Here is a 16,455-nt window from a genome sequence, read left to right as displayed (position 1 = left end):
CAAATATTATTTTCGTTAATGTTTACTGTGGTATTCGAGTGCTGTACTGTAAGCTAGAGTAACTCTCTCGTGTAGGAAGGAATCGGAGTGTTACAGTGAGCCTGTCTTCTGCCGATATAGCAGTTCTTAAGTGAGTATTGTGCTTTGTGATATGAGGACACACTTCACTGAGCACATACTGAAATGTATGCTCATCCATTCTTATGTAATTGATGTACGACTCGACGTCCTCCACTACAAGCTCATGTAACAAGTTTTGTTCAATGCTTTTATCGTCACGTCCTGAAACCCACGGCTTCACCCACGTAAGTTTCCTTTTTATCCCCCACTTCTCTTCCACATGTGCACACTGTGCAATTGTGCTACATACAACTGCTGTGGTTAATAACAAGTTGTTGTTTTTGGTTTCAGCCATCTTCAACTTTGACGAAAAATGACAGTGTAATACGCCTTTTTAGCACCACATCAAAGATCTTTGACAAAGAAATTTGATAGTGTAATACCGGCCTAACATAACAGTTGCAACACTTAGCCTCGATTTTGTTGCCTACTGCACCAGCGGCGCGCCAATCGGTCCATAAGCGAAACAGTTGAGTTCGGTGCGGTCGGGAAAGCGAAAGCGAAGAGTAGTTGTTTGTTTTGATTTTTACAACGGTTTTTACAAATGAGGGCGTAGCATAGTGCAATAAATTGCAGCAGTAACAAGAAGAAGGTACCACATCTGTCTTTTTTTAAATTAATGATTAATGTTTCGTTTTAGGAGCAGAAAATGGCTAGTCAATAGCAGACAAGATCTTATGAAAAAGATCCTGTTTACCTTTATAATAATTTTAAGTTTTATTCGCCACACATCGAACAAAACCAGTTCATGAATGCAGACAGTAATAAAATCTTGTGGAATGCAGTAACCACACTGGCTGACATCCCAAATAAGCCACCTCAACTGACGATGAAGAGGAAACTGCCACAAAGACAAGCCGTGTAAAGCTGTAAAACACTCCTGTGGCACAGAAGCAGCGAGTTCAACTCTCCATATATCAATGCCAGATTCATCTGAATTGCCAACATACCTGCTTTGACGATGAAATGAAATTAAGTGCAGTTATTCGTGTCTAGAAAAAGCATGTGGAGTATCTAGAATGTGCAGATTGCTAGACTTTTTAAGCAACAGAAACTGTATGAGAAGGATCAATTGACGGAGGACAAACAATTTTGAAGACTATATCATCATCATCATTTAAGACTGATTATGCCTTTCAGCGTTCAGTCTGGAGCATAGTCCCCCTTATAAAATTGCTCCATGATCCCCTATTCATTTTAAGCAACAGAAACTGTATGAGAAGGATCAATTGACGGAGGACAAACAATTTTGAAGACTATATCATCATCATCATCATTTAAGACTGATTATGCCTTTCAGCGTTCAGTCTGGAGCATAGTCCCCCTTATAAAATTGCTCCATGATCCCCTATTCAGTGCTAACATTGATGCCTCTTCTGATGTTAAGCCTATTACTTCAAAATCATTCTTAACCGAATCCAGGTATCTTCTCCTTGGTCTACCCCGACTCCTCCTACCCTCTACTGCTGAACCCATGAGTCTCTTGGGTAACCTTGCTTCTCCCATGCGTGTAACATGACCCCACCATCTAAGTCTGTTCGCCCTGACTGCTACATCTATAGAGTTCATTCCAAGTTTTTCTTTGATTTCCTCATTGTGGACACCCTCCTGCCACATTGTTCCCGTCTACTAGTACCTGCAAACATTCTAGCTACTTTCATATCCGTAACCACAACCTTATTGATAAGGTAACCTGAATCCACCCAGCTTTCGCTCCCATACAACAAAGTTGGTCGAAAGATTGAACGGTGCACGGATAACTCAGTCTCGGTACTGACTTCCTTCATGCAGAAGAGAGTAGATCGTAGCTGAGCGCTCACTGCATTAGCTTTGCTACACCTCGCTTCCAGTTCTTTCACTATGTTGCCATCCTGTGAGAATATGCATCCTAAATACTTGAAACTGTCCACCTGTTCTAACTTTGTTCCTCCTATTTGGCACTCAATCCATTTATATCTCTTTCCCACTGCCATTACTTTAGTTTTGGAAACGTTAATCTTCATACCATAGTCTTTACATTTCTGATCTAGCTCTGAAATATTACTTTGCAAACTTTCAATCGAATCTGCCATCACAACTAAGTCATCTGCATATGCGAGACTGCTTATTTTGTGTTCACGTATCTTAATCTCACCCAGCCAGTCTATTGTTTTCAACATATGATCCATAAATAATATGAACAACAGTGGAGACAGGTTGCAGCCTTGTGTTGCCCCTGAAACTACTCTGAACCATGAACTCAATTTACCGTCAACTCTAACTGCTGCCTGACTATCTATGTAAAGACCTTTAATTGCTTGCAAAAGTTTGCCTCCTATTCCATAATCTCGTAGAACAGACAATAACTTCCTCCTAGGAACCCGGTCATATGCCTTTTCTAGATCTATAAAGCATAGATACAATTCCCTGTTCCACTCGTAACACTTCTCCATTATTTGCCGTAAGCTCAAGATGTGGTCCTGACAACCTCTAAGAGGCCTAAACCCACACTGATTTTCATCCAATTTGTCCTCAACTAATACTCGCACTTTCCTTTCAACAATACCTGAGATGATTTTACCCACAATGCTGATTAAAGATATACCTCTGTAGTTGTTACAATCTGTTCTGTTTCCGTGTTTAAAGATTGATTACTGCTTTCGTCCAGTCTGATGGAACCTGTCCCGACTCCCACGCCATTTCAGTTATCTTGTGTAGCCATTTAAGACCTGATATTCCACTGTATTTGATGAGTTCCGACTTAATTTCATCCAGCCCAGCCGCTTTATTGCACTGCAATATATTGACCATTTTCTCCACTTCCTCAAATGTGATCCTATTTCCATCATCATTACTATCCCATTCTACCTCGAAATCTGAAACATTACTGATTGCATTTTCACCTACATTGAGCAGCTCTTCAAAATATTCCCTCCATCTGCCCAAGGCATCCACAGGATTCACCAGCAGTTTTCCTGACCTGTCCAAAATACTTGTCATTTCCTTCTTACCTCCCTTTCGAAGACTACTAATTACACTCCAGAATGGTTTTCCAGCAGCTTGACCCATAGTCTCCAACCTGTTTCCAAAGTCTTCCCAAGATTTCTTCTTGGATGCTGCAATTATCTGTTTGGCTTTGTTTCTTTCTTCAACATAACTTTCTCTGTCTACCTGTGTTCTAGTATGTAGCCATTTTTGATACGCCATCTTTTTCCTTTTACAGGCTGCCTTGACTGTGTCATTCCACCAAGCTGTTTGTTTCATCCTACTTTTACACACTACTGTTCCATACATTCTTTAGCCACTTCTAGTACTGTGTCCCTGTACCTTGTCCATTCCTTTCCCAATGACTGTAATTGCCTACATTCAACTAACTGGTACCTTTCTGAGATCGCTGTTATGTACTTGTGCCTGATTTCCTTATCCTGAAGTTTCTCCACTCTTATCCTCCTACATATGGACCTGACCTCCTGCACTTTCGGCCTCACAATACCAATTTCACTGCAGATTAAATAGTGATCAGTGTCATCAAAAATCCCCTGAATACACGTGTGTCCCTCACAGCCTTCCTGAATTCCTGATCTGTTATTATATAGTCAATGACAGATCTGGTTCCCTGCCTTCCCAAGTATACTGGTGAATATTCTTATGTTCAAAAAAGGAGTTTGTGATTACTAAGCCCATACTGGCACAGAAATCCAAGAGTTGTTTCCCGTTCCTGTTGGCCTCCATATCCTCTCCAAATTTACCCATAACCTTTTCATACCCTTCTATTCGATTTCCAATCCTGGCATTAAAATCACCAATGAGCAGAACACTGTCCTTGTCCTTTACTCTAACAACTATGTCACTGAGTGACTCATAAAAACTATCCATCTTATCTTGATCTGTCCCTTCACAATGCAAATATACTGACACAATCCTAATTTTCTTGTTAGACACTGTCAAATCTATCCACATCAGTCGTTCGTTTACGTATCTTACTGCAACTACGCTGGACTCCATTTCTTTCCTGATGTAAAGCCCTGCAACCCATTGTGCTATTCCTGCTGTAACTCCTGACTGGCAAACCTTGTATTCTCCCACTTCCTCTTCTTTCTCACCCCTTACCCGAATGTCACTAACAGCTAAAACGTCCAACCCCATCTTACTTGCAGCCTCTTCCAGCTCTACCTTCTTCCCAGAGTAGCCCCCATTGATATTAATAGCTCCCCATCTCGTTACCATTCGTTTGCCGAGTCGTATCTTAGGAGTCCCTGGTTTGTCAATTGGAGGTGGGGCTCCGTCACCTGCAAAGGTCCGAGGCATTTTGCTCTGATTGTTGTCAGCATCATATTTAAAGTACCAAGGAAGCAGGTTGCTAGCCTTACTTGCCCCCAGTCCCATTGGGTTTTACCCCTAACGGTTGAGGGACTAACCGGTAGATTTGGTAGTCTTTGCCGTCTGAGCAAAAAGGTGACCATGACTCAGAATATGTCCAAGATGCCCAGCCTTATTCCAAAGTAACTGGTATCCTGATTGTCAGGATCACTTACTTGGCCACTCATACGTTGCCCGTGTTTCATGAACTAGGACATGACAAGAATCCAGATATTTAAAGAAAGATGCCTGTGACTTCTTGTTAAGCCAGATTAGCATGCCATCTGCAAGATGGAAAGACAAAAGTGAACTGTTTGCACTAAATTTATTATATTACAGCACTCAGGCATAGAGATTTTGTCAGATATCTCCATCAATTCGTACATTACAGACGTACGTGGAAGGCATACAAATAAAATGTGGGGTAAGTGACAATAAGTTCCACCTTTCAAAGCAGAACGTACAGCATTTCTCTGATCCTGATAAACTAGTGCATATGTCATTAGATGAAAACTCTCTAATGGCAAATTTAACATATGACAGCATTTCTGACAGTGTCATTGGCTTTGAGGACTTGAGATTTACACTCACAGTATGTTTCTCCCACTATTTGGCAGTTGCTTGTCCCAATTAGAATAATATAAAGCTGAAGGTCGTACTTGTAGCAACAGGTGACAATGGCTGAAACACAGTAGGCCTACGGAATGACAAATGGGGCGTCAATCCCTTTTGCACGTAGAGGTGCATATCTGAGTTTCTTACATGTGAATCGATATGTTTATATTCCATTGATATCAACTTTGTAATCTGCAGTTCTATCCAGCATCACAAGTGTTTCTTTGTGAATGTGTTGTAACTTGCCACTGGAGTCAAGATTTTTATGCCTACTTGCGATTCATTCCGGCGGATGACGGTTCAATCACACGTCCGGCCATCCTGTTGTAGGTTTTCCGTGATTTCCTTAAATCGCTCCAGGCAAATGCAGGGATGGTTCCTTTGAAAGGGCACGGCCAACTTCCTTCCCCGTTCTTCCCTAATCTGATGAGACCGATGACCTCACTATCTGGTCTCCTCCCCCAAACATCGCAATGCCTACTTGCGATTATTTTAGAATCATTTTTGGTAACATTTGTGTCTTCTGATATTACACAAACTCTTGGAGACAAAAAAATAATTCAAATATTTCATAAATAGTGTAGGAAAGGGATGCAAAACAAACATTATGCTTACACTGCATCTGACATACTCCTTTCTTGCCGCTTGGAGCACTAGTGTCACTTCAGCTGTCAAACGGTAACTTTTACAGCAGTGTCATGACTTTTATGTTAGACTGTGATTATGCTGTTATATGCATTTATTGTGTAAGCTACTACGTGTGTATATACATTTTAGATTGTAAGCATAATATGTTCCATGTTAAATTTACATATCTGTACAAATCATAATTCATGGGACCAATAAAAATTACAATTATATTGTAAAATCTCCGTCATCAAGACACCATGCATGCTGATGGGGATGAGAATCCTGCACCACATATAGTTATTCAAATTTTGTCTGCACTTTACACTTATTCACATGTGATGTGTGCATACTTTCTAATGACAAACACAGAGTTTTGAATAGCCGTGTCCTGGGAATGATGGTGCTGCAGAACATAATGCACCACAATAATGTATGCTTGGTAAGTGTAAGACATTAAATTTAATATCTAACAGCAATTACTCATGCCATGTCTTATTTTCAAACAATGGAAAATACAGAAATGAATAATGACAGTATAACGAAAATGATAGATTGCTACCCACCATCTAGCCAAGATGCTGGGTTGCAGGTAAGCACAACAAAAAGTCTGTCAAACAAGAAAGATTTTGGCCAAATAGGTCTTCATCAGAATTAGACAACATATACACATGCACATACTCATGAAAACACAACTGACACAGACATGACCACAGTTTGTGGCTGCCAAGGCCTTTTTGACCGCAAGCTTACAAGATTACAGAAGTGTTCGATATCACCCATCTACTTTGTCCCTCGACGCCATCAATATGGGGGAAATGGCTATTCTAAGTATCTCCAATGTGGCACCTATGACGTCACTACACACACAACAACAACGAACAATAAAATACATACAAATAAGAAAATAACATCTCCCTCCAAAAATACATTCAAATTAATAGGACAACCATGGGAAATTGGCGGTTTTAGGGTGGGGCCAAGCTAACTATAACAAAAAACAAAACACACCATGATCCCAAAATGCTAAAAAAAACATTCCACTACACCAACCAAATCTACTCTTCTCTTGACCTATATAGGTCAACCACAGCTGACGATACCAAAATCCAACACCTACAGATAAATCTATGAAAATTGGAATTGAACATTTCCCTTGAGCTATATAGGTCAACCACAGCTGACGATACCAAAACACCAATACGTACAACTAAAGCTACAAAAATTGGAATTGGTCATTTCCCTTACATATATACAGTCCTGGAAGATGAAAACTGAACACATTGACGCGAGTGAATAAGACCCTTCATACTTGCACTGAATATTGCAAGACGGCAGTACATGCGATGATCAAATGCTCAGCACTGCGGACGCATCAGAAACCCCTTCATCAGCTGTGGAATGTTGCTAGCTGCGCAGCGGTTGGTCACCGCCAGAGCCAGTTTGCCTTGGTGTACAGAGCTCCATCTGTATCTGCAACATTGTTAGCAGGGTGAACGTGAACTGTTTGGGTAATTCACGGAGTTTGAGCGAGGGCGTATAGTGGACGTGCAGGAGGCCGGGCGGACGTACCACAGAATTGTGCAACACATGGGGCGTGAGGTCTCCACAGTGCATCCATGTTGTTGCCAGTGGTCAGCAGAAGGTGCACATACACATCGACCTAGGTCCGGGCAGCAGCGACACACAGGTGCACGCCAAGACTGCCGCATCATATGAAGTGCCATACTGGAATGCACTGTCGCTTCACAATAACTTAGGGAGACCGTTGCTCCAGAAGTATCAACGAGAACCGTTTGCAACCATCTCCATGGTTGCGTCGTGAAGGTGAGCGCCAAAATCTGAAGTGTATATGACAAAGGTACAATGGGCCAACATTTGTCATCATGGTGTGGGGAGCAATATCCTATACTGGCCGTACCACTCTGGTGATCGTCGGGGGGACAATGAAAAATGCACGGTACATTCAAACCCTCATCCAGCCAATCATGTTACCAGCGGCAAGGTGATGTGCTTTTCCAACAGGACAGTGCACGTCCACATGTATCCCATGCCATCCAGTGTGCTCTTGAAGGTGTACGTCAACTACCCTGGCCAACACGATCCCCGGATCTGCCCCCCATTGGGCATGTTTGGGACTGGATAAAACGTCATCTTGCACAGTCTGCATGTTCAGCACGTACTCTGGCCAAACTGAGGCACCAAATGGAAATTGCATGCCAGGCCATTCCACAAGACTACATTCAGCATCTCTGTTATCGTCTCCATGGAAGAATTGCAGCCTGTATTGCTGCAAAAGGAGGATACACATGGGAGTAGCACTGACGTTTTTCATTTTTCAGGAGTGTAGATCAACTACAAAAGGACATGTCCTCCCCCATCTCTGTCTGCAGCATTGTTATATTTCATCGACATATCCATACCTAACAACAGAAGCCACACAACGTCTTACTGCACCACAAACAGCAAATCAATAACATCTAACGAAAAAGCCAAACACAAAAACTAAAACAAAAAAACTGATAACTCACTGAAAAAACTTCCAAACCTTATGCCCTGAAATACAAATACTGCCAACGACTTCACACATCCAACACCAAGGCTCAAATGAACACAATAAAATACATTACCCTCAGCATATACACATGCACCACCAGAGGACACCATCAGGCACAAGATGACATCAACAAACACAATCAGCTCATAAACTCCATGCCGTAGTGACGTCACACACTACAACACCACTAGGTCAAAAGAGACGCGTGGAATCGGATGCTTCCATTGACAGTTTTTTGTTGTGCCAACCTGCAACTCAGCTTCTCCACTTTATGATGAGTAGCAGTCTATTCTTTTCATAATACTGTCTTATTTTCCGTACTTTCAGTCTGGGACCGCGCGACCGCTACGGTCGCAGGTTCGAATATTGCCTCGGGCCTGGATGTGTGTGATGTCCTTAGGTTAGTTAGGTTTAAGTAGTTCTAAATTCTAGGAGACTGATGACCTCAGATGTAAAGTCCCATGGTGCTCAGAGCCATTTGAACCTTACTTTCACTCCCTGTTGTTTTACGGAATTATCTGCTGCTGGGGGATGCAACTAAAGCAAGGAAAGTATTCATTAGACAAATGTAAGCAGTATGAAAACTGAATAAAGTAAGAGATCTCATTGAATATCTTGGAATTCTTAGACTCACTTCCCCATAAACTTTCTCTTAATTGTATTTGTTTATGATAGTAAAAATCAGTTTTGATCACTTGAGATTCGTGCAACCATTATACAAGGTATAATGTGCCTGTAGTCACTTTGTGTAGGGTTATGAGTATGCTCTGTATTCTGATCAAAAGTTCTTCAACAATTTTCCATGTGATATAAACAAAGAAACTGATAATGACTATCAGTTCAAAAGAAACTGAATAACTTAACTTATTAACCACTCCATATCCAAATTAACTGATTATCTATGTTCACGGACTGAGGAATCTTGTTAGCTATATGACAATGTCCATTGTAAACAAGCTTCTATTCTTAAAGCACACAAACACCTTTGGTTGATTTTTCTGTGTTAAAATTAGTTTGTGTGGACAAAGTAAGTACCAGCAGATTAATGAACAGTTGTTAAGACTTCTAACAGCTGTTTTTCTTTGTTACTTCCACATCCTTAAATGCTCTCCATCATGGTGGTATCCATGGAACATGATGAGTAAATGAATAATATAATACAAAAACCAAATAAATGAACAAATAGAAAGAAGGCTATCTCATTAAAGAGAAACCTGTTTTAAACTCTTCACTTTTCTACAAACTTCTAAAGTTTGTGTATCTTTATGTTATACCTTTAAGAGTGCTTATCTTACGTTACACATACATGAGTGGTTATGACACAGGTATTGAGGAGCCCAACATCAATGGTAACAACACACTGATATGTAATGTCATTTATTATTTTGTCTTTTTAATCTTTACACCTTATTAAAGAGAATTTAAACTTTTGAAATGTGGTACTACAGAAAATTGCTGAACATTAAATGGGCAAATTGGATAATTAATGGAGACATATTGGGAGAAAAGGGATTTATGTCACAATTTTGTTAAAAGAAGGTATATCTTGACAGACACATCCTGAGGCTCCAAAGAATAGATAAATTAATGGAGTGAAATGTTGGGGATAAAAACTGCAGAGGGAGGCCAGAGTCTGACTACAGTAAGAGGGTTCAAATGAATGCTGGTGGTAGTAGTAGTGCGGAGGTGTGAGGCTTGCTCAGGACAAAGGAGGAGAGCTGCATCAAACCAGTACCCTGACTGAAGGCAACAACACAACATGAAATGTAACTGAAAACTGTGTGAATGTCACAGATCCCATTTTGGCTCTTACGTTCTTCTTGTTTGAAACCTTTGCTTACATTCATTTCGTTTAAACTTTCTTCTCTGTCTTAGCACAAACGAGTTTTCCAGTGCCTTACTGATCATATCCAATAACTGTTAGTGTATTGATTGTTAGACTATACAGACAACTAACTACCCTCCACCACTGGCTCAAAGCACCATACAGCTAAGCCCTCACTCTGTTGTAGGCCTGTGCCGGTTCTACCAGTACTATGAGGGTATGGTGCGTGTGGATCCCGTCAGCAAAACAACCACGGCACAGATCAGCAGCTTCGTGAACCCCACAGCCACGCTCAAGACGCTTTTCTGGGCGCTGTTCACCATGTCACCCCTGGAATCGGCTGATGTTGTGATACAGAACCTGCCAGACACAGACGTCATCAACCGCCACTACTTCACTGAGACCATTGGATACATAGCTTTTGCATGTAAGTATCTCTATCTACACGTGTATTTCACAGAATGCTGTATATTGTATAATGATGGGATCCACTACTGATTTCAGTATACCATTGTCTATTTCATGTTGTGTGGAATGTAAATATTCAACACCTGCTTAATAGAGTACATTGGTTTCTCTGAAACACTATAGATGGTGTAAAACTGGTACCAGGCACTCATGACAGTGAAGTGGTGTCCATGTGCCAGCCAGTTGTGTGGAATCAATTCAGTAACATGGGTCAACACAGAGATGTGACAAAATGAAATAAAGGGGAGAAACTACATCCCATTTGTAAAACTGTGACTGACTTATTGTAAGGTATAGAGGAGCCATCCTGTTTGCAAGTGCACGGTCACACTGTGAAGAGCTTACCTAGTTTATTAGTATATCAATGTGGACTGTCTAACATATCTTTAAGGAATGTAGTAGCACTTAAAGCCATGTAACATGGGTAGGAACAGTGGTCCTAAAAAGATCGTAACTCATGGGGACCAGAGCCAAGTGTCATGTATTGTCAGTGTCAATCAGTTTCAAAACCAACAGAAGCTGCTGCTCTCAGTGAATGTAGATCCATCTCAACCAGTATCTGAGAAAGCTTTGCAAAGGGGACTGTATATAATGGACATTTGGAATCAGGTACCTCACAAATGGCTATTCCTCACAGTGGCACATAAAGCAGCATGTCTCCAGTGGGCCAAATGACACAGAAACTGAACAGTAGCTGACTGGAGTCATATAGTGTGGTCCAATGAGTTCTGATTTTGACTCTTTTCAAATGACATAAGATGCAGAGTGCACCAAAAGCCCAGTGATGAATTGAATCCGCAGTATGTGGAATATGTCATTCGGGCAGAAAAAGCTTCCGTGCTGTATGGATCTACTCATGAATGTGAACCAGAACGTTTATTTCAACATTCTTGGTGACCAATTGTAGCCTTTTTGTCTACATCTTCACGATGAGTATGCTATGGGCACTAACAACTTCCAAGTGATAACAGCTATGATCACAGGGCTGCAAAAATATGTTCCTGAGTGGATGAGAAATCAGGCACTCTAATGCACGTCAGCTGGCACCCTAAATCATGCAATCTTAATGGCATTTGAAAGTCTGGGACTTTTAAAAGCAACAAGTGAAACACAGCAGTCGACATCCCCGTAGTTTGGTAGCTCTGTAGGATCTGTTCAACAATGAGTGACTTCAGCTGGATGTGCCCTGACTACTGTAAGGCAGTTGGGGTGGGCATTTTGGAAGGGCTACTGAAAGTCATGTTCAAAATATACTAAAGCTACCTCAAGTACTACCCCCTCTTGTAAATACCTTCCCATTGACAGGAAGTACTGCGTCTGTCATTACTAGACCACTCGACTGTGAGTGGCATGTCAGTGTTAGGGCTAAGCACCCTGTACAGGGGAGTCAGGGACCAGGGAGAATGCAGGGTGTTACACCAGTCCCCTTAAACAACAAGCTCGAGATGTTGTCTTTCACTGAAAGTGAGCCAGTGAGACCCAAGTTGTGTAACATGCTGTATCCCATGTCAAGGGGAGGTAGATGTAAAAGGGTAGAGATCTATTAACCACTGGTAGTCCAACATGTAGTGGATAAGGGAAACACTGATGAATTTGATCTAATGGCACGCTGCACTGTCACAACAGTGCACTGGCATTCAGAAAGAATTATGGGAAAAAAACTGACATGGAAACAGAGCATTGTGCATTGGTATCAGCAACTAGGCAGGGGTGCCGTTTTTTCTCTGTATGCAGGATAGTACCCGTTGACTAAGTGATGCAACCATGGAGAGGGTGAATATGCAATCCAAAAACAATCAGTGGTCCATGCAAGCCACAAACTTGAAATACTACAGCATATGCAGTTCAAAAAATTAATGGTCCATGGAATACTGCAGCAAACTGTGTGGAAGATTTCACAACAGCAGTTACATTTCATACCATACTGTCTGCAGCCTGTGCAAGAGTTAAAACCAGAAGATTATGGCCAGTTCCTTCAATTTTATATCATAATGCAGGAAGCACTGGAGGATGATAATTTCATCTCAGAGCTGACATTCAGCAATGAAGTAACCTATTTATCTGAAAAGATTAATCATAACAGTGTGAGAGGGTGAGGCACTGAACAGCATCATGAAATTGTGGTACATTAACGAGATATTGTAACAGACAAAGCTGTATGGGCTGCTTTTCTTCTGTGAGAAAACTGTGACAGTTACTTCCTACCTTGATATGTTGCAGTTTTGATTGTTTTCATAACTGACTGCTGATTCTGAGAACTCATCTTCTAACAAGACGGAGTACCCCACAATTGGAGCATCAATGTTTGTCACTACCTAAACAATGAATTATCACTTCGCCGGATTAGGTGTAGTGGTGAAGGTGATGTAGCTCCATTCCCTTGCCCTGCCATCATCCCGCTTGATGTCGCCTAACGTAACACCGTGTGACTTTTCCCTTTGGGATCACATTTTTGTACCTCACTGCTTTTGGAACATCTCAGAGAATGCATCAATGCTGCTGTGATGAGCATTGACATGATGTTGATACATAAGGTATGGAATGAACTTGACTACTGCTTGGACGTGTCACATGCCAGGGAAGCACTTATAAAACAATTGTAGAACGCAAAATGCAAACTTGGCAACTTTACAGTCCTATTCATGTACCAGTCACATTTGTGCAAGTGTTGTAGGAAAATTCTTTTAGAATGTAAATGCTTTTGGATTAAAGGAGGCCAGTCAACAGAAAGCAGAATTGTTGAGTAGTTGTTAGGCATATGCAAAAGAAAGAAAACTTGCTAGCTTCCAGAGTTATCCTTTGATGAACTAGAGTAAAATGCACACAGAAAACACACACATGCATATACATGCATGGTGCCAGCTGGACTAACAGTGCCAATGCTTTGTTTTTCAGCAGGTGATGGTTGTTGGGGGGCAGTGTGAGGTGGGGTGGGTAGAGGGAGAGGGACTGTAAGTGGGTGGCTAGCAGCTCAGAGGGAGGCAGTCAGTTTGCCAGTTAGGAATGCAGGGGGGAGGGTGGTGGGTATATGGGCTAGGCAAGTAATGCACAATTGTAGGGGAAGGGAGGAGCAGTCTACACTGAAAGCAATGTGGGATGTGAACTGGTAGGGGGTGACAGGATGGTGGAAGGGGAAACTGTTAGGTGGAGGGTGCAGGGACAGTGGGTAACTTGAAATTGGGGCCAGGATGATTATACAAGCGGAAGATATGTTGTAAGAATAACTCCAATCTGCATGTGGAACACCATTTGAGGAGGGGTGGAAAGGATCTTGAGTAGGATGTCCCTAATTAGGATAGGATGAGAGATAATCAAATCCTTGGTGAAGGATGTGGTTCACTTGTTCCAGTCCAGAATGATACTGGGTGACAAGGGGGCACTCTTTTGCAGCTGATCCTTGGGGGCAGTGCCAATCCTCACACACACCCTATCCTCTCACCACTCCCAAGAATTAATGACAAAAGAGTGCCACTTTGTCACCCAGTATCACCCTGGACTGGAACAACTGAATGGATTGGGTTCTCCAGTCCAACTGAACCGATCATTGGCTTGAAATCATTATGTTTAGCTACTTGGAGACCATTTGTTCCCAAACAATTATGTAATTTTTATGGATGACAATGCGCCATGTCACCAGGTCACAATTGTTTGTGTTTGGTTTGAAGAACATTCTGGATAATTCAAGCGAACTATTTGGCTAATCATATCACCTGACATGAATCCCATCAAACATTTACAGGATATAATCAAGAGGACAGTTCAGGCACAAAATCCCGCACTGCAACACTTATACAATTATGGACAGCTATGGAGACAGCATGGCCCAACATTTCTGTAGGGTACTTCCAGCAACTTGTTGAGTCCATGCCACGTCGAGTTGCTGCATTATGCTGGTAAAAAGGAGGTCCAACATGATATTGGGAGGTACCCCATGACTTTTGTCATCTCAATGTATACCAATTGTACTGCAAATATTGTCTAACTTTTTCTGTAAGTAAGACTACCAACCAGCTATCTACCAGATTGTATGGCCACCGCCACATTATTGCCAAGAACAAAGTTGGCCACCCAGTGGCACAACATGCAGCTGACTACAAAATGTTCAGTTTAAACAGCTGCTTCACAACCCTCGCTATCTGGGTGCTTCCCTCCACCACCAGCTTCTCTGAACTACACAGATGGCAATTATCCTTACAACACACCATCTGCTCCTGTAATTGTCGTGGCCTCAATCTCACGTAACGCATTGTCCCCGCACCCTTCGCCCAATAGTTTTCCCTTCCTCCATCTTGTCAACCACAACCAATTCAGTCCCAAAATCACCTTTAATATGTGCTGCTACCCACCAATTCCTACAATTGTGCATTACATGCCTAGTCCATATACCTGCTAACCTCGCTCCTGCATTCCTAGCCAGCAAACCAACTGCTCCCCTCCACCTGTTAGCCAGTCATCCCCAGTCCGTATCCCAGGCTTCCTCTCCCACTACACACCCTACCCGACACTACCCACCATAACCAGTTCACCTGCCATAAAACAGAGCATTGGCACTGTTTGTCCAGATGTCACCATGTAGAGACAGAGCTTTAATCCAAAAAATATTTGTACATGTACTTTGGAAAATGCAGATCTTTGAAAATGAATCATTTATAGTAGCCCTCTATGAAAACATAACAATCTCTATTGCGATACTCCTTATTAGAATCAATACTTTTGTAAAGTTATAATGAAAATTACATATTCACAAACATTTAAGTGTAATATTATGCTTTACAATAATGAGGAAAATGTTCGATACAGTTTGTTTTCTTAACCCTTAATGTCCCAGCTGCAGTCTCACAGACCACTAGCATTTATTTTCCTCTGTTGCTAATGCATAATGATGGGATAGGAGATTACAGCATTGTGTAGTTACTCTTTGCTGAAGCTGCCATGGTTTCCTTTGTCAGTAGCCACTCGAATATGATTTGGACCCATACTATTACTGCTGCTTTTGTGCTAGTGGTCTCTGAGACTTTGCGTTATGGATTCAGTAGACAGGTCTACATCTACTATTCATGTTTAACGGGTCCTAACTTTGGGGATAATGTTTGAAAACAGTATAAGGACAGTGTAGGAAGTGGTGCTGGATCAGGTAGTGCTAACAAAATTGAAAGTAAACATAATACAGTATAGGAACTGTGCAAAAGTAAAGACAAAGTTACTTTGCCAGCTGTGAATTCCTTGCGTGAAATAAGTGATCAAAGTGATGATGACAGAAGTGTGGAGACAATCTGTAGCTAGAAGATCTGTTAGAAATACATTAGGTTGAAACAAATATTACTGCACATTGAAGCCTCTTCCAAAGACGGCCAATGACATTATTTTTCAGCGTGTTGGACATAAGTGAGGTAAATGCATTTTCCTTCACAGTTCCTACAAAGACAATACTCAGGTGAACCATTTTAATTTTTGAAGAAGCTTGTAAACTCGTTGGTGACACCACAGATAAAGAGCAAGTCAACAAGTATCACATACCCCATGAACTTCTTTTTTCCTTCACTGTGTTTTGGGTGTAGCAAAACCAAAACTAGAATTCATTGTAGAATGATGGGAAAAACACAAAACATGCTCCACCTGTGACCCAAAAAAGAAAAGAGAGACATCGTATCCAGCGTGAGATTTTCACTGTGCAGCTGAGTGTGCGAAGATATGAAACTTCTTGGCGGATTAAAACTGTGTGCTGGACCGAGACTCAAACTCAGGACCTTTGCCTTTTGCAGGCAGGTGCTCTGCCAGCTGAGCTACCCAAAAACGACTAACGACCCATCCTCACAGCTTCAATTCTGCCAGTACCTCATCTCCTACCTTCCAAACTTCACGGGTTTCGAGTCTTGGTCCGGCACACAGTTTTAATCTGCCACGG

General features: G+C 41.6%; 1 protein-coding gene across 1 annotated transcript in view; it reads left to right on the top strand.

The window, feature by feature from the left end:
* Positions 1–16,455, top strand: part of LOC126237094 (short transient receptor potential channel 4-like) — a 318,000-nt gene that overhangs the window by 228,371 nt on the left and 73,174 nt on the right. The window contains exon 8 of the mRNA XM_049946938.1: positions 10,270–10,509. Within this exon, the coding sequence (XP_049802895.1) occupies positions 10,270–10,509 (240 nt within the window). The remainder of the gene's footprint in view (positions 1–10,269; positions 10,510–16,455) is intronic.

This window comes from Schistocerca nitens, chromosome 1 (assembly GCF_023898315.1).
Source record: "Schistocerca nitens isolate TAMUIC-IGC-003100 chromosome 1, iqSchNite1.1, whole genome shotgun sequence".
NCBI classification, from domain to species: domain Eukaryota; kingdom Metazoa; phylum Arthropoda; class Insecta; order Orthoptera; family Acrididae; genus Schistocerca; species Schistocerca nitens.
Note: the sequence above shows the minus strand (reverse complement) of the source record. Positions and strands in the feature narration are given on the sequence as shown.